Source organism: Prinia subflava, chromosome 5, assembly GCF_021018805.1.
Source record: "Prinia subflava isolate CZ2003 ecotype Zambia chromosome 5, Cam_Psub_1.2, whole genome shotgun sequence".
Classification (NCBI taxonomy): Eukaryota; Metazoa; Chordata; class Aves; order Passeriformes; family Cisticolidae; genus Prinia; species Prinia subflava.
Window position 1 is genome coordinate 19195683 of NC_086251.1, and position 18128 is coordinate 19213810.

The 18128-nt window shown below is 42.9% G+C and overlaps 1 protein-coding gene across 2 annotated transcripts in view; it reads left to right on the forward strand.

Annotated features, from left to right (window-relative positions):
- Positions 1–4206: 4206 nt before the first annotated feature.
- LRP5 (LDL receptor related protein 5) overlaps positions 4207–18128 on the forward strand; it is a 145413-nt gene continuing 131491 nt past the window's right edge. The window contains exon 1 of one of the 2 annotated variants that reach the window (XM_063398289.1): positions 4207–4426. In XM_063398289.1, coding sequence (XP_063254359.1) covers positions 4336–4426 — 91 coding nt within the window. In that variant the 5' untranslated portion in view covers positions 4207–4335. The remainder of the gene's footprint in view (positions 4427–18128) is intronic. The other variant, XM_063398290.1, reaches the window with a different exon arrangement.

The window sequence follows — 18128 nt, forward strand, 5'->3', positions numbered from 1 at the left end:
GTTCTGTACAGAGATTTTAAATGCACTAAAGTTTGACTTCCTTCTTGTAGTTTCTTTTAGGACTGCCTTAAAAGGGCCTTAAAACCCACAGGCTGAAAGGGCTTTGATTTTAATCTGTGTCTGCCTGGCACACTGTGGTGGTTTAACTGTTAGCTCATGCCAGAGTTGATCTGGGGAAGGAGCAGAAGGAAGGGGAAGAAAATACAAAGTTGGGTTGCTGAATATTTCAGGGAATAATTAATTTGAAAAAAATAGGCTATTGTCCTTACGCAGTGCCAGGGAAACTGCACGATACAAACAAAGGTATTGTTTTTCTTACAGTTGTATTCCTTATGGATAAGAAGGTGGTGATGGTGACACTTTCCCACCATTTCAGGCAGTTTAATGAGTGCCAGTGCACTGATTTAAGTTTAAATGTTAAGTATTATTTGGCACCTAAACCCCCACCTTTTTCAAAGCAACACCTAAATGCCCATGTGGCCTCAGAACCAAACCCACTCCTTACCAAGACTGCTGCAGATTTCTGCTCAGGAGGGATAATCTTAACTGCAGCTGAATGAGTAGATACGTTTTTCTCAGTGTGTCTATTTTTTTGAGGAGATGAGGGAATCTTTATCCAGATAATACTTTCTGCTATAATTTCTGACTTGTTCTAGACTACCTGTAAACATTTTCTCTTTTGATTCAGGGTGTTAGAGAATAGAGGTCCCTACACATAATTAGGTGGAGACTGCTTTCTAGCTGGAAGCTGGGAGCAAAAAGGTAAAGAAGTGTATTTGAGACATGGGTAGAGGAAAATTATTTTGTCATATGGCCTTAGAAGTAAAGAAGGAAAATGTTTTGATGGTGCCTTTGTTTTTTACTGATCACTTTACCTTTCCTTTGCAAAGCACCAATGAGTAGCCTCAGTCTATCTGGGTGTAGTGACTTCATCTTGACTAAACTGCACTGCCCCAGAGGAACAAAGATGTGTGTCTTGGTCCTGATATTCACCACGAAATAAACCTGGGTGTCAGTTGTAAAACAGTAGATTCACTTTAGGGCCTTCTGCAGTTGTCATTAAATGTTAGCTCCACAGGAGCTCAGACAGCTCTGGCAGCTGGGAGAGAAGGATACTCTAAACTGGGCTAGGAAGGAGAAATCCAGGAGGAGTAAACATGCAGAAACATCTGGAGCATTTCATTCAAGTTCCCCGGCTGTGGTGGGATGGCTACATTATCCCAGTGCTCAGACACAGCTCTTTGTTTTCCCTCCTTAATCACTGCTCCTTTCCCTATCAGGGATGGTGATGGAAGAATGCAGGAACTCACCTGCTTTTACACCTAGGCAGGGGAGGGCTGGGCTCCCAGTCTGGATTCCTCTTTTTCCTGCTTCTTACATCAGGCTCCAAACTTGCTGCAGTTTCTGTCAAACTATAAAGAGAAATTATGAAAGGTAGGAAAACGATTCCCTCTGCTCCTTTTATTGTAGGAAGAGAAACCGAGGAAATGTTAGACTGTGACTTGACCAGAATCACACAATTATTAGATGAAATGGGACATTGGCTCTTTTGCTTTTGCATTCTTGGACACTGTGAGATGCAGCAGTATGAAAAGAGATCCCTTTTTCTTCAGTTAAAATGAAGGATAGAACCATGCTTGTGCTATCCTGATAAGTGCTTTTTGTTTGTTTATTTCTACATTTTTTTTACTTTCTTGCAAAAATATGTACATCAGCCATTTCAAGAATGTCACAGCTATGCCTCCCTTGGTTTTGCTGGGGGAATTTTTGCAGGGCTGGAAAAGAGATGGAAGGCAGCTTGCTCAGCTCATGACTTCAGATTTGCATAACTTTAACTTCTTTCCAATTCCCCTTACAACATATTATCTAAATGCAAGATGCCATCTTCTGGGTTGGAGAAAGATTGTGTTCCTGGCTGCTGCAGCATTTGCCATCGCTTTAGAAGAATGTCTTTAACGTTTTTTTAGCAGAGGTGTTATGGTCAAAGCCCCAAAGATGTGTTCTGGTGAGATTCTCTTCCCTATTGCCTGCCTCCATGGCCTGATCTCTCTTCTCATTTTGTTTTAGACTGTGAGTCAGTCTCTTACCCAATCTGCTAATTGCTCACATGCTGCTATCTCTCCCTTTTGCTTAAACTGCTGCCATTCCTAACTCAACCATGCAGTTTGACAGGGTCAGACAGGGGGCTGATCAGCTCTTGGATGGAGCAGGGATAGCAGCAGGCCTGTTGCATCCTGGTATAGGCCCTTAGGACTCGAGTTACCAAGGGCTGGGAGCAGCTGCAAGCTGGGAGAGAAGCTGCTGCTGCCCTCCAGCAGCCTGTGGGCAGACTCACCCCTCCACAGTGGCACTGGAGCAATGGGTGGGTCATCTCAGCAGCTGAGGCCTGCTTGTTAGGGCCAGGGGCAGGAAGGGCAGGGAACCCACTTGCCCTGGTGCCACTGAGGCCATCACAGAACAGCCTGGCTCTCCCTGCAGGCACACAGACTGTATATGGCCCCCAAGCTGATTAGGGTTTGGGATGGGACACGGACCCCACTGTTGCCCACTGTCTGCTGCAAGTACAATTGCTTCATGTGCCCTTTCTCTGCCTCTAACTTCAATTAACCCCACTTAGTGTGATGCCAGGACTGCTGGGTAATTTCCACGATGCAGGAGGTCAGACCCCTCAAAAGTAAAGTCCAATCACTGTCTTCAACAAAGAAATCTTTCTTCCAGTTATTTGTCTGGTGTTGGGCAATTTCTTTAAGCAGATGCAAAACAAAACCCTCATTCAGTTGGTGTTCACACAAAGTTTTTCCATTAATGATTTACAGTGGCCTAGATTTAGGTTCCAGTTTATTACAGATTTATTACAGATCTATCACCAAAGACCAACATCTGCTTTTTCTGCCTTCAAGGAAGTTGAGATTTTTCTAGGTTTTAAGTGCTACCTAAAAGAGCCCTCTTTAAAATACATGCTCTTTATATGTTAATCCAAAAGCAAGAGAGAGAAGAAAACCCTTCCTTTCCCCTTTATAGGTGATCTTTAACGTCAACACTATAAGCCTTTTGTAGCCCCTTGAATTTTTAAACTGCTTTCTGAGCTGAGTTGAATATTGCTGACTGTAGAAACAAACCAAAACACTTGGCCTTTTCCCTTGCAGGAGACATCTGCAACGGAGTAACCACCAGGACCTAAACCAATTCCTGACTAATTGTTCCTGGTATTTGAGTTGGGCAGGGGTCATTGGGGTACCAAGAAGAAATCTCAGCTGCTGCTCCAGCACCTACAGCAAGGCAGATAAATTGGTACGTGGCAACGGGGCAACCTGGAAGTCACTCATCTCCGAAATGTAATGAAACTATTAAAATGTAACATCCATTTGCTAAGTGCTTGCGTGTGATTTATGGCTCCTGCTCTGAGACTTGCAAAAACCGCTTAAAGGGGATGCCTGGCGGACCCTTTGTGATTTCCACCTCTATACAAGGCCATCTAGCAATCCTTTTTCTCATTGTCAAATCAGTGTCAGCGCAAGAGCACTGATGCCCAAAAATGGACACTTAAAGTTCTTGACTTCTGCCGCTTGGTTTTATCCTTTGAGGGAGGCAGAGGCGGTGTCTGGCCCGTGAAAGGTGCGGGATGTTTCAGGGGGAGCCGGCTGCTGCTAAGCCCCCTGGACCTGGCACAAGGCAAGCCCCATGTCACAGCGCAGTTTCTGCCTCTTTCCTGGGGGTAATGGGTTTATAGGAGCAGGTGGCATGCTTAACAGGGAGGGGGTAAAGGCAACAAAAGACTGCTGTTGAACGCATTTTTCTTTGAAAACTAGTGTTTTGTAGAAGAGTGACTTAATAAAATGTTTGTTTTGGTGGGAGGAGAAAGGCAAGAACGAACCTGCATTCGGGAAGCAAACAACCACTCTTTCCCGGACACAGGAAAAGGGGCGGGCGTCCCCGCTGTTAACTTCCAAATCCACCAGCGAAAGGTTGCTTTTCTAAACACGCAGCGAGCCGCCTTCTCCAGCCTTCGCGGCTGGTTCTGGAGTACTTGCTCCTAAGGAAGGAGTTAACACGATCCCGAAGCGCGGCCCGGAGCGCCCGCTGCGCCCCGCGCGGCCAGGTGTTCCCACGCGTGGGACGGGGCGCCCCCGCCCGCTCCCGGGATGCGGTGCGGGCCGGGATCCTCCGCCCCAGCCCCCTCCCTGGCGGCGGCGTGAGGAGGAGGAGGAGGAGGGTCGGGTCGGCTCCAGCGCCTCCCCCCGTTCCCCGCCTCCCTCCTCGCCGAGCGCAGCGCCCCGAGCATGGAGCCCGCCTGAGACGCTCCGTGCGCTCCGGCAGCTGCTGCGGCGGCACAACATGGAGGCGGCGGCGGCCGCGCCGCTCCCGCTGCTGCTGCTGCGGCTCCTCGCCGCCTCGGTGCTGCGCTGCGAGCCGGGCCCGGCCGGGGGTAAGCTCGTCGGGGCGTCGCGGGGCCCGGGCCGGCGGGGAGGCGAGCGCCGCTGTCCCTTTTGTTGTCGGACTTGGGCAAACTTTCCCCCGCGCTGCGCCGGGAGCGCGGCGGGAGGGGCGGGAGCGCGGCCGGGCTCCCGCGGAGGGAGAGACGCGCACATGGACGAGAGGGCCGGGAGGAGCACGGGAGGCTGCCCGCGCCGCTTCCCCCAAAAACTATTGCTCCTCGCCCCTCTTTCCTGCAAAAAGGGTGCGCAGGAAAAGGAGGCCTCTCCTCCCTGTTCCCTCGGGACGTATCCCGCCGGGGGGACGAGGCGGTTTCCCCTCAGAGGTGGCTCAGGTAAACGCGCACAGTTGCAAAAAGAGAGACAAAAGTCGCCCACCCCCCTGCCCACCCCCACTCCCGTCCTTCCGCGGTCCCGGGCAGGGATTTCTGTGGAGTTTGGAGGGGTCGGTGTCGGGTGTCGCTCAAACTCTTGGCCGGGCCGGGGAGGGGGTGGGGGGAAGACGAGCTGGGTGTGTGTGCCCCGTGTTCCCCCCGGCCCGGCTCCGCTGCGGCGGGCGGGGGTCCGGGCGGGCCGGAGCTGCAGTCCCGCTGCCCCGGCCCGGGCACGCAGCCTGCCCTCCGCTTTCCCTCGGCCGTCCCGTTTCTAAGCGAGTGTGCTAATCGGTTTAAATCACAAGTAAACGGAGGCGGTGCTGTGCCCGCAGCATCCGTGGGGAACGGGCCGGGGTCCGTTCCCCTCCGTTTCTCCTGCGTGCGGCTTCGCTGCCGACTTTGTCTCGCCCAAGACGGGGAGTTGGGGCTGCATGTGCACGACTTCTGGATTTGTGCTGCTGCATGTGGCCTGCCTGAGTACATCACCCCGGTGCTTGAGCAAGCCGAAGCCTGGTTGTTGCGATTTCCCGGGTAGTTTAGAAAACTCGGCAGTGTGGCCAAGGCTGTCAGAACATCACCTCAGGGCCTCTTTTTATTAGGCCACCCACCTTTTCAAACCTCCTGTAATTATTAGAACTGTCATTTAGAGCAAGAGAACCAAGCATTTTCTGCTGGCATCATCATTCTATATTTTTAGTTGGAGCTCTGTGTGGGTGTGTTTTATGTATTGCTTATTTCTGTCTGGATTGTATCAAAAAGATACCCTTCATATCACAGGGTTCCACCTTCTCCATACACACTGCCACAATCTTTTAAAAATGTTTCTGAAAACCTGAAATGTGCTTTGTTCCTTCCTGAACACTTATGTTTGTGTAAAGATGTTCACATTCCTGCTTGACTGAATGAAGCTAATGTAGCATTTGGAAGGGTGGAGGGTGGAAATCGACTCCTGGGATTCTTATATGAAGGCTCCTTAAAGGATTTCCTTACATTTACTTAACAGGCTCTAATAGGAAGGGTTATTTTAAAAAAGGGATAACTTTGCATTTGGAATTCTTAGGAAAGTAAGAGTTCATGATAAAACTAAGGAATAAGTTCTAACTTGGAGTTTGGTTTTCTTTCACCTCGTTTGAAAGACAGTGATTCATTTCATGCCGTGTATGTTTGGTATGAACAGTCACCTTCCTTAACATGCATGGAAGAACTCGGCTACAAATGTACCATTTTTAATAATTAGTTGAGGAGTCTTATTATAGATCTTAATGACATTGTCTTTGTTCTGCCTCCTTAGTAGGAAGGTTTTGTTGTGTTGAACTGGACAGTACTTTTAAGGACAGTTCATCTGTCCTTTTAGAAGGAGCATGGATGTACTATGAGAGGCTCTCTGTGGATTTAATTCCCTTTCTGAGAATCCCTGCTCTGTAAGGAGATGCCTGACTTTTAGCTATTAAAAGTATTTTGATGTGCTTATCTTACAAATATGTAAATGCATCTCTGCACGATTGGGGATCTGCTGGAGCTTCTGCAGCGCTAAAGCTTCACTGAAGTTTGGCATGTTATAATAGATCCTGAATACTTTGGCTGTGAAATAATTTTGCTGTAGAGCTAAGTTCTTGCTCTGTATGTGGTGGTGTCAGGAGTGGTTTTATTTATGTGGCTTGAAATAATGATAAACCTGTTTCAGATATGGCTTGTACTGGACTGATTTCACTGTGAAAAGGCAAAATGATTGCTGTATTTGGTTCTTCCTTGAAGGGAGGAATTTCTTGCTCATGCAAAGTATTTAATGCATTTTCATTGTTGAGAAAATACTGTAAGTTCTGAAGTCTTACTATTGCACAGTGGTTATTAATTGTGGGGGTCTTAAAATGTTCAAGTAAGTTGAGAGAATTCTTGCTTAAGAACTGTCTCGAGCAAGAATTATTTTTACTTAAACTCGCAAATGCCTGCTTAACTGTGTCTTGTCATGCACTTGAATGTTTCCCAAAATCGTGAGATTTTGGGAATCTTAGTTTTCTTTAATGTAACAACTATATGCCTGCTACCAAAGAACACAGGATACAGAAGGGTGAAGACAGAAGTGTGACACAGGGAAGCCCGAGGGTTACAAATCCTTGAAACTAGGGATACTGCATGAAATAAAAAATGCATTTGAGCACAACCCTAAAATGACTTTTAATCCACACTGTTTTCCTGAGATAACCTATAGCTAGTGAAACCTGTTGCTGTGGTTAAATGTAGAATGTAGCAGGAAAAATCACTTACTAATTTTATGACAGGGAAATATGCTGTGTAGGAGTCCTCAAGTGCATTTCAGTGCCATTTCAGTTAGTCTGTCATTGATTTAGGGGCTATTTTGCTAGTAACTACAACTAGCATGATGTGAGGGTCTGTCACAAATTATGGTCATAAATCCTCTTGAAATAGTGAGGAAATACTGAAAGTTCAGGTTGACTCTGAAGTTTAAGTTGATACTTTCAAAGTACTGAGTCTTCTCACTCCAGGGAAAGTTAAATGGGTTTAACTGTCTTTAGATATGGTATGTGAACTAATTTGTTACTATTTAATTTTAAATTAAATTATTTAAATTTATTTTAAAGCACACAGAGATGCTTTAAAATTAATATGTAGATCAGCATGACACACAAAGTCAGTACTTAGAAGAATGTGAATATATTTCATTGATACCCCCATGAAAGTTCTACCCTTGCCTCTTGCTGCTTTAGCTTAAGATTTTTTTTTTAGTTGTTTATTATGTAGTTTTTAGTAAAACAGGCTATGGGTTTGTCCCATCTGTAGATTTTCTCAGTCCTGCGTATTTCTTGAATAGGGCAAGCCAAGGTAACTTTTTAGCAAACAGAGATTGTTTCTGGGAACTTGTTATCCTTTAGTGTTAAGGTAAGATTTGGCAGCGTAACAAGAAATAAAGGTTACAAAACCTCTCCTGGAATATAGACACACCTGACTTACTATATAAGGGTATCTACTGTAACTCTGCCTCTAGTTAAAAATTAACCAGCAGTGTACATTTCAAAGCAATTGTCTCTCTTTTTGTCAAAACAAATAAATTTCACTTGGTGAATTTCAGTTGGTGGTGCTCAGAAACAACTATAATGACAAGGTTTAGTTTCATGTTAGATCTGTATTTCTGGTGAACTTACTGTATTGTATGAAAGCAGCCTGCCATCTTGAGACTGAGGACAAGAATTAGGTTTAAATTCCTTCTTAGAATGAAGAGAAAGTTACCTACAGTATCTTCTTTCTAAGAAATCCTTTCTTTTTTTTCCTTATGTCTTTAACCCAAAGGGCTATTAAACATTCAAAATGTTTGGCTCTTTTAAGTTCAGAATTTCTCTTGTGAGTTGATGAGGCTGAAAAAAACCCCACAGCACTGAGAACACTTGAAAGAAATGGATGTTATTTTCTGCTCAAGACATTTGTGGACAGCTCAAACTCAAAGGCTGGTACCTGAGCTTCAGGGGAGGAATGACAGTAAAACAATTATGCCCCCCAATTTGTGGCACAGACCAGCAACAACGAAGCTCTACTGTGCACAGTGGAGAACAGCATTTTCCTTAGATTTTGAGGCATGTGGATTGTTGTTCTTTTTTTTCTTCCCTATTCTTTCTGACAGGATATGTCTAACAACACTGCAGGTTCACTCAGGACAGGAGCAAATACTTAAAATGATGGCTAGGTATGCTGGCTAGCCAAACCCGTGTGCTGTTGGACACAGAGGTCTTTCTGAAGAAGGCAAAGATGTGCCATCTCCTGATAGATCACATCTGGAACTTCTGAACTGGAAAAAGTAGTTCTGGAGAGTCCTACTGCCCTTAAGTTAGGCTATGGAAAAGCTTATGATAGAGTCAAAGGATATTTTTAGCAATTCTTGAGATTTTGTGTGATGGAACAGTTGTGGTGAGTGCAGGAAAGAAAATGGAAACGATGTCCCACAAAGTATTGTTCAGTACAGTTGTTTGTTAGGAGCTTATGGGCCAACAATTCTTCTGGTTTCTTCTCTCTCAAAAAAATTGGAATGTGGAACTTAGCAGTGGTTTCTCATCTTTGTGGTTTCTGTTTACTAAAGATTGAAAATATCTGTTAAGCCACACAGTTCTACTGAGAAGCTCCAAAGAGTGTAAGGAATGGGTGATGGGCTGGTAAGGGTGTTGAGGGTCTTTGTAATGAACAAGATTTTTAATTTAGCTGTTCTTTCCTTTATTCTTGCTTGACTCACACTTTGCCTGCCAGCACAGACAGATGTAAGGTGTCATTTTGTATTGATATTCATTCCATGGATGACTTTTGCAAGGATGCCAATAAATTGATTGGCACATGCTTGATTTAAATTGGTGTGTTTGCTCTGGACGATAAAAGTGTGAAAGCAATTGAAACTGTTTTCAAACCAATAAATAATTTGTGGTGTGTTAGATTAACTTAATGGAAACAACCTACTGGGAAAAGAGATTTCTTGACTGTAAATCAGCTACAGAATTGTCTTCATTTCACAGTATGAAGGCTTTTTGCTGTTGCAATAAACAGCACTGACAGCAGATGCAGTAGTAACTTCTTGGTGAGATTGTCAGTGGTCTGAGAAGCTCAAGTGTTGGCATGTGTGTTTAAAAATGTGCCTGGTTAATAATATAATAATTGTTGAATTCTGTTTGGCACTTTTGCTTTCTGAAATGCTGTATGTATTTTTAGCTAATTCTGAATGTTCTGCAAGGAGGACATCTATTATTTATCTATTATACATAAGGAAATTGAGCTTCCCCAGTTAAAGTTTACATACTTTAAACAGTAACAAAAGTTGTCTTTGTGGCACGCAGAATTTTTGAACTCTGGTCTTCCTGCTGAGACTATAGATGTAAACCAGGTAATTGTTCAGTAAATCAAGTGTATTCCTGAGCTATGGGGAAAGGTGATGCAACTGGAGAAATTAAGTTGCAAGTGTGTTAGGGTGTAACTCTTCCCTCTACTGTGGAAAGCAGAAATATGGAAATTGTAGTTCTGGTTTTTATTTGGTTACACAAAGGTCTTGATTTTCATTTTTTTCTCATGAATTCTCATTAAAGGGCATATGGTGTTGTGCTTTCAATTTGGTAGTTCTGTCCTTACAGGACACCTGTTTGCTTCAGTTTTGTCTGAGAGGGAGATAAATGACTGGGTTATACTTGACATCTCTTCATGTGGCTCAGAATGGATAAGATTTTGTGATGGTGATTCCAGAGGTTCTCTCTTGCTGTTTCTTTAAATGCCATGACTGTATATTTAGTTTATCTCACCATGTTGCTGCATTAAGTGTGATGCATTATACATTTTTTAGTAAAGGTTTTTGGAAGTGACTTGTTACACATGATTGCTAAGATGATAAATTAGCCTTGGGGGATTCTTATCCTCAGCCTTCAAGAATTGCACTGGAGTTAAGAGGGGACAGTGAGTAGAGACAGAAGCTTGACCCCTTCTTTCTGCAGTGTTTTTACACATAAAGCAAGGCCAGAGAGTGTGAATGAGTGTTGTCTGCTTTGTGTTCCTGCACCTCTGGGCAGGTGAGGAGTAGCAGTGGATTGAATGAACCTGCTTAGTGAACTTCTTGGCTTTGGGGTTTGGGAGTCAAATACTGTTACTGTATTGTGATTTTGCAGATGTTCTTTTTCTTTTCTTCCATTCAGTGCTGGTTTTAACTAAATCAAAAGGAAAAGGAGTAGAGAATCTGAGAATACTCAGATGATGAAAGTGTACTGTGCTGCTATAATCTATTGTTTGTTGATACATCATTTGAGAACTTCTATGGAATTCTGTGTGTATTTATGGCTTAAGCCATATACTCCAGGGCTTGCATTAGGCACAGATTATGCCTTACAGCAGTAATATACTTAAATCCTGGTCAGTAACTTCAGCATGCCTTCTGTGGAAATTGTGATTCCAGTTTCATGGATGCTTTTTCCAGTTCTTGTACTGTTTTTCATTAATTTTGCACAAACACATTATTTTCTGTTCTTCCAGATTGAACTTGTGCTAGCCGGGCTTAAGAAGGGGAAAAAAAATCTTTAGAACACAAGAATTGTAATTAAATGGTGTGATTTAGTTTTAATTGTTTTTTGTTATCACACAACGTTATACTTAGAGTATGGCTATCAAGGAGGTCAAGTTGCTTCCCTTTGGCCTTGCTGTAAGAGATGAAATGCTTTTTCAGTGGACTTTCTATGATGGTGGTGTTCAGAACTATCTTGTTTGTATTTTTATGTGCTCCTGAAGCAAACGGCTGGTTTTGCATGGGTTAGGTAAAGATTTCACAGGGCTCCCACCATGACATATCTCTGGGGGCTTTCTGGCTTATGCCACCTGGATCTTGATTTCATTCTAGTTAAGATTTTTTTTCCTTGTTTCTCAAGCTTCCTAAATAGCATGCCCTTTAAATCTATTCCTTCAGGTAAGACTGAAGGGTATTTTTTGTGATGTTGAGTGAGTGATCTGCCAGCTGCCTTACTGTTACGAGGTTTTGCTCTTCCTTGCACCCAGTGGGGCGCTTGGGCGCTTTGTGGTGTTGTTTTCCTTCAGCCCATCGTTTCTAGGATGTTGTGGAAGCTGTGCCATGCTCCTGAGTAACCAGACTTTGTCCAAAGAGGCTGTTGAGCGTTGAAATCTCAGTGTGTCAAATTTTAGAAAGCCTTCTGAGCTGATTTCTCTAGTTTTAGTTCTAGAATTGGAACATACACGATGCTCACAGCAATGTGAAAGGCCTTATGTCTTCACTGTAATTATTATTGTTCAAGGGTTGTTTTCAAATAACTAGTACGGAACAGTTTCTACAAGTTTTTGTGCAGATACAAAAATAAGATTTAATTGTTTTAGAAGGGCAATCACAAAGCCATAGCACTTGGAAATGCTTCTGCTGCATATTTGTCTTCACAATACTGTTTTTAGTTCAGCGGTGGTTTGACCTTGGCTGGATGCCAGGTGCTCACCAGAGCTGCTCTGTCACTCCCCTTTTTGACTGGACAGGGGAAAGAAAGTTTAAGGGAGGGCTCACAGGTCGAGGTAAAGACAGGCAGAGATCACTGCCCAGTTTTGTTATGGGCAAAACAAACTCAGCCTGGGGAAATTAGCTGAATTTATTACCAATCAAATCAGGGTAGGATAATGAGAAGTAAAACAAAATCTTAAAAATACCTCTGCCTCACCCCTCCTTTCTTTCTGGTTTAATTTTATTCCTATTTTTCTCTCTCCTCCCTGCCAGCAGTGCAGGGGCACAAGGAGAAGGGTCTGCAGTCAGTTCACCACACCTTGTTGTCTGCACAAGAACTCTTTCTTCCTTGTTGATCTCCCCCTGGGACACTCCCACCATCGCCCATGGGCCCAGCCGTGGCCAGCAGTGGGTCCGTGCCTGGCACTGGTGTTACGGGTCAAGGAGGAAACTTCCAGCAGCTTCTCACAGAAACTGCTCCTGCAGCCCCTTCACTTACCCAAACATTGCCACACCAACCCAGTACAGGCTCAGTCACTTAGATCAGTGTCTTGCTGATGCCAGGAAAATATATTCTGAAGTAGAGCTATCTTTTTATCTGTTTTACATTTCATTATAGAGGAAGAGGAAAAGTGAGAGTTTGCCTCTTGGATAACAAGCTGTCTCTGCTGATGACAGTGAATGATTCAAGGAAGAAAAGGAATGGGAGGTTATGAGATGTATTCTTTGTAGTATAACTAGGCAATGTCTATATAATATGTTTGGTATTCTTTCTTAGCACTTGCAGCTAATACAAAAGTCAGTAGGCTGTTCCTTGAACTTCTCAAAGCAGCGGAACTTAAAAACCAAAACCCTAATCCTTTGTTTTATAGAAGGTGTCACCTTTGGCCACTGAATCATAAATTACCCAGTGTTAGATGTATATTGGTCCCTACTTACATTGTGCATATTGTTCCAAGAGCTTTGGAGGCTTTGTGTGACTAGTTATTTCAAACAAATTGTCACTTACGCATTCTGTCCCCTATAAGGATGTTTACTTATGGCCACCAAGCTTCCTATTTTCTCTGTCACCCTTTTCTTTGTTTTCAGTTGTTGAAAAGTTTCTGGTTTTAGAAAAAGTTCAGAATAGAGTTGCCTGCCATATAGGAATGAATTTTGACATAAAATATTATATAAATGATACAAATAGTTTTGCTTTAGATTTTTTCCCTGATTGCTTCCCCTGCTTGACATTCAGCAGCTTGAAGTATGAGGTGTTTAGGCATCAATTTTTTTTTCCAAAGGAAAAATGTTTTAACCTCAGAAATCTGTATTGCTAGCTTACCTGGATGTGTCTATCCCAAAAGATATAAAAGCAAATTAAACTGCTGAGTTATTTGTGTTCCCTAGTGAGAACTAAGAGAATGAAAATGCACATGGGTGGCATTTCCCACATAGAAGGTATGCCCAGCTGTGGATGATTTAGAAGAAATCTATACATTATCTGCATCTTCAAGAGCTGAGTAAAAGAAATACATAGGGGGAGTTTTGGTCTGTCTGGGTTTTAGCTGTTTTTTACTGTCTGAATGTGGTGGACTATTACTTATGTTCTAAATCTCCAGTATGCAGGTGTTCAGTGATAGAAAGGGCACACTCAGAAACAGTCATGCATCTGGACTTACTGAGGCAAGCTACATAGTGAGACTAGGTAGGGTGTGCCTAATGCAGGCAAAATTATAGTGGAGCCCAAATAAATTGGAATTAAATCATTTGCAATCTTTCACTGCCCCTAAAACCTGTATGAACTTGGATTTTCATCTCATCTGGCCCATCTTCAACAGCCATCCCATCCTGAGCCACAGAATCCCCTGACTCAGTGTCAGCTGTGACTTTGGAATCTGTGCACAGGAGGAGGAGGTTTTCCATGGTGCTGTTAAAAAGGTGCACTTTTCAATTGCAAATTCCAGGTGTGGTGACCAATAGAAGGAACCATGCATCCTCTAAGGAGTGGAGAAATACCCCTCGAGACTTTTTGAATGGAGTAACTGAATTCTTAAGGGTTCTCATAACTTAGTTTCTGTGAACGTTGCAGCTAATGGTGAAATTTGGGCAAATGTATAGACACCAGCAAAAATGTGAGTGTCGGATATACTTGCAGTGAATAAACCATGATCTGCAGGTGTTCTGTAAGAGCTGCAGACAGCTCAAGTGAGCTCTATAGCTTGTGTGTAGCTACCAGACCATTCAGTTTTCCTGGAGCAGAGACAGAGTTGCTCCTAGTTTAGAAAAGTAATCTCTTGCAGGGTCCTGCCTAGTTTTATGGTGAAGTATTTATTTCACCAATAAGTGAGACTTTGGGGAGGTTTTCCTCATCTGTCTATGTGTGAGCATGTATACAATAAATATCTATGTTCTTGCATGCTTACACGCTTGGTTAACCAGTTTCTACTGCTCTGTTTTTCTCCCTTTCATTCTAATGGCTGTGTTACTGAATAACCTTCTGTTTCTGAAAAAAAACCCTCCATAAGCCAGAAAACCACAACTGTACTTTTTATGTAGACTTGAATGCCTGATGTTAGGTGTCGATACGGAATTTTAAGGAGGAGAGTTTCCCAGTTGCTGAGTATGGGACTGGAATTTAGTATACCTGGATTTGTGTTTGGTGGTGTTACCAAAGCGTGCCCTGAAGGCTGTGAACTCTCAGCATTTTGTCTGAGAACAGGTGACAGTGATGCAGAAAAGGTATGCATCATTGGAATGCATCTTGGAATGTTCTGCACAAGTAGCACCTCAGGGCCATCTTCTCCTGTGAATATGGTTTTTAAATAACCATCTAAGAGTAAACCTGCTTTGTTTGACTCCATTGCATTGTTTTCTTAATGATTGTTGTTCCGCTAGAGAGGAATGAGGCCTCAAACTAACATGATGATATGTAAGGTAATCCTTAAAAGGCAGGGCAGTGAGTATTTTATTCATCAAAATTGTATGCCTGATCAATGTTCTGCACCTAAATATTTGACCTTGCATAACCACTTTCCATACCTTTTGCAGTCTTTACAATTTCTGCATGCTGTATCGCTTTCCTATCTTGGTAGTATTTCTTCTTCACTTGAAAGCTCTTCTAGGGAGAAGTCTTGCATATTGTTTGTAAAACTTTTGGCTGCTTCCTTTGTGTTGTTCCCCCTTCTCCCCTGACTGTGTGAAGAACCAGGGTGGCTAAAGGCTGAAATGTCTGTAGGTGAGTAATTTTTATTACCCAGTGGTCAAGAGAGCTCTTGGGAACTTACTAGGTTACTTCCTTAAGTAGGATGATGAGGCAGCATCATTGAGTGAAAGGCAGAAAAACAAACCCTAAACAAAACAGAAAACCAGCCCCAAACCACCCCTCTATTTCTGGCAGTTTGGAAAAGCTGCCTGCTGGCCCTTTAGCTTGTGGCTCCACTGACATTGTCTGCCCATGACAGAATTGGTAAAACTGGAGAAGCTGCAGCTGAGTGTGTGTTTGAGGATTGCTGCTTTTCATTCAGTCTAGGGCACAATGGAGAGAAGATGAACACATGGAAATACTTTGCTTGTGACCTCTGTTGATGTTATCTCTCAACTTGCATGGTACAAATTAAGGTTTTCATTGTTACCTGCAGAAGATGTAAGTGACCTAGGATTCATTAACCTTGGGTATTAACCACCTTGACACATCTGGTCCTTCACCATCTTGTGACTGAATTAGTTCATGGAAAATAACTCTGGTTGCTGATTCCCAGGTTGTGGAACTCCTGGCATCTGGAGATAGAGCACATCTGGTGCTGGTCCTCAGAGGCAGAGTACAGCCAGCCCGGAGCTTATTGCATGTGGGGAATGATGCAAGTGACTTGTTTTCTCTGAACAATGGCTATGGGATCTTTGTGAGTGTTGGCCTCTTGCCTGGTTGGGTTTTTTGGTTGTTTTTATTTTGCCTTCTTTTTTTTTTTTTTTTTCCTGAGGAAGTCTGTGTGCAGTGAGGGAGGATGTGGAGTACTGGAAGTTCTTGATACAGCTGGCTTGGGCCTCCAAGCAGTCTTTGCTTCTTGACATATGCAAAATGCCTGCTTCTACCTCTGTAGAAGACACTTGGTGGATACAGGTAAAGATTCCGGGGTCCTGTCTTCTGTGCTTTTCTGACCCCTGGGATTCTGTGCAGTCAGTGTCACAGGGCCTTGGAGGAAAGTTTTCTTTCTAAAGGAGATGTACTGAAGTGCCCAACTTTGAGGAACTTACTTGGGGCCTGTTAGAATCTCCTCCCTTGTATACATTATAAGGCTTTTGTAGGGTAACAAAACTTGCTTTGTTTGAGGTAGAATATGAATTCAAAATCTAACAGCTATTCCACAATTACTTCCCCTGGGGTGCTTATATTTGGGAATGCTTTCCCCACAAAGATTAGTTCTGGAATACTTTATTATGGTCTTATATTCATCTTGGTCTTGGAACTCATTTCACACTGTGGGGATTGAGAGTGAGTTACAGGCTCATGTTACTGAATCTGAGCATCTTCTGGTGTAAACTGTTTCATTATCATGGTTGTTTATAACATGTCCCATTTCCATACACTTGTTGATAGCCTCTTAGGACCCCTTTGTCCACAAATGGTCCTTTCTGAGGGTGGAAGCCTTCCAGGAGTCTGTGGGAACTTTGAGTCCCATGGCAAGAGTGTCTTTTAGACACATTTGGCCCTTGATTGGCAGTGAGGCAGAAGTAGATGGGAGGACTTGTTTTAATGGACAACAGGAAAAATACTGATTTGTTTATGGTTTTTTTGTTGTGTGGATTTTGTTGTTGTATTTTTACTTATTTCAATTTTATGAATAAAACCTTGGTCTCTGTTGGAAACTGAAATGACTTTAGGTGTCTCTTTGCTGGTGCTCAAGTGCCATTGCTGTAGCAAGCCTCTGTGTTGGCAGGAGCTGATCAGTGGGTCACTAAAGCTTCACAGCACTTGAGGGATGATGTTCCAGTACTAGTGAAAAGCTTTTGCATGGTTTCTCAAGTCTTGGGCATCAACTGGAGGTTGCAGGGATAAAAATATAATTTGTCAGCTGCTGTGCTCTGAATTACAGCTACATGCAGTGCTTTCTCCTGTGCAACTTGTCTTCCACTTTATTGTGAGGCAGAAGCAGTACTCCAAATTCTGAAAAAACCTCCGATTTTCTCCAGGAACTAATTCTGAATCTTTTTTTTCTTTTTAAATTGAAGTGTTTTGTATGCAAGAATACAGCAGTCAAGCACAGTGGGGGATGTTTAAGCATTATGTGCACACACTTAAAACTGCAATAAGAAATTTTAGCACCAGTTTGTTATTATAAAGTCTGAACTAATGTTGGCTGTTTATAAAAGGGAATGGACTTCACAGGGTTATTTTCATATTTATACTTCAGCAGGACACTGGGAACAGATTACTGTGAGTATTTGAGTAACTTGTGTTTGCTTAGTGTGCTTGGCAACATTTCTTTTAATGAAAGTTTAGCTTTTAAGCTGTTCAAATTCAATTCCAAAACTATGGCTTTCACCACGAAGGTGAGATGACTGGGAAGAAAAATCAGTGTGGGTTTTTTTTTGTTTGGTTGTTTTTTTGGGGGGGATTTTTTTTTTTGGAGTTACTGATGTGTATGATGTCAGTTGTAAGATCTCTGTTGTGTATGTGGCCAGACATGACTGTGTTTTATTATCTTTATTCAGAAAGACTTTGAAACATGGAATGCTAATTTATTCAAAGCCTCATCATAAATATTGCTTAATCCTAAGAGGAAAGTCTTTCCTGGGACGATCCCAAAACACTGACAGATAGATCAGTGTCCAGCAGATAGGCAGGCACAGAATGCTTTCTCCCACGTTTGGCTGAGCATGTGCCAAGTGTAGGGTCAGCCTCTGCTGGATACTAAAGATCTCCCAACTTCAGCTCCACCTGTTGCACTGGCAAAGCACTAATGGTTTCAAAATTCTTCCCAGTGTCTGAAATGGCACAAAACTTCCTAGTTCTGACAGCTGCAAGTTCATGTTTAAAAAAACAAGGTTTCCTGAAACTCATCTATTGGCTACCTCAAAGCACATCTTTCTATGCAGTTGTAAGATTTGCATTACCAGAAAAGAGCTGAATTTGATTTCTTTGCAGTTTATTCTTTAGGTGGTGGTTATTTTTTTACACATCCCCAGAGGCTTATTTGACACAGGACTCAACAACTGATTTCCTCACTGCTTCTAAAATCCTGCAAAATGGTTGTGTGGGATTTTTTTTGAGTGTGGTTTTTTTTTCCCCCCTAATACAATATATAGGCACAGATCATGCAGGTGAAGTTGCAACAGTGTAATGCCATTCAATGAATTTACCAATTTTATATGTTT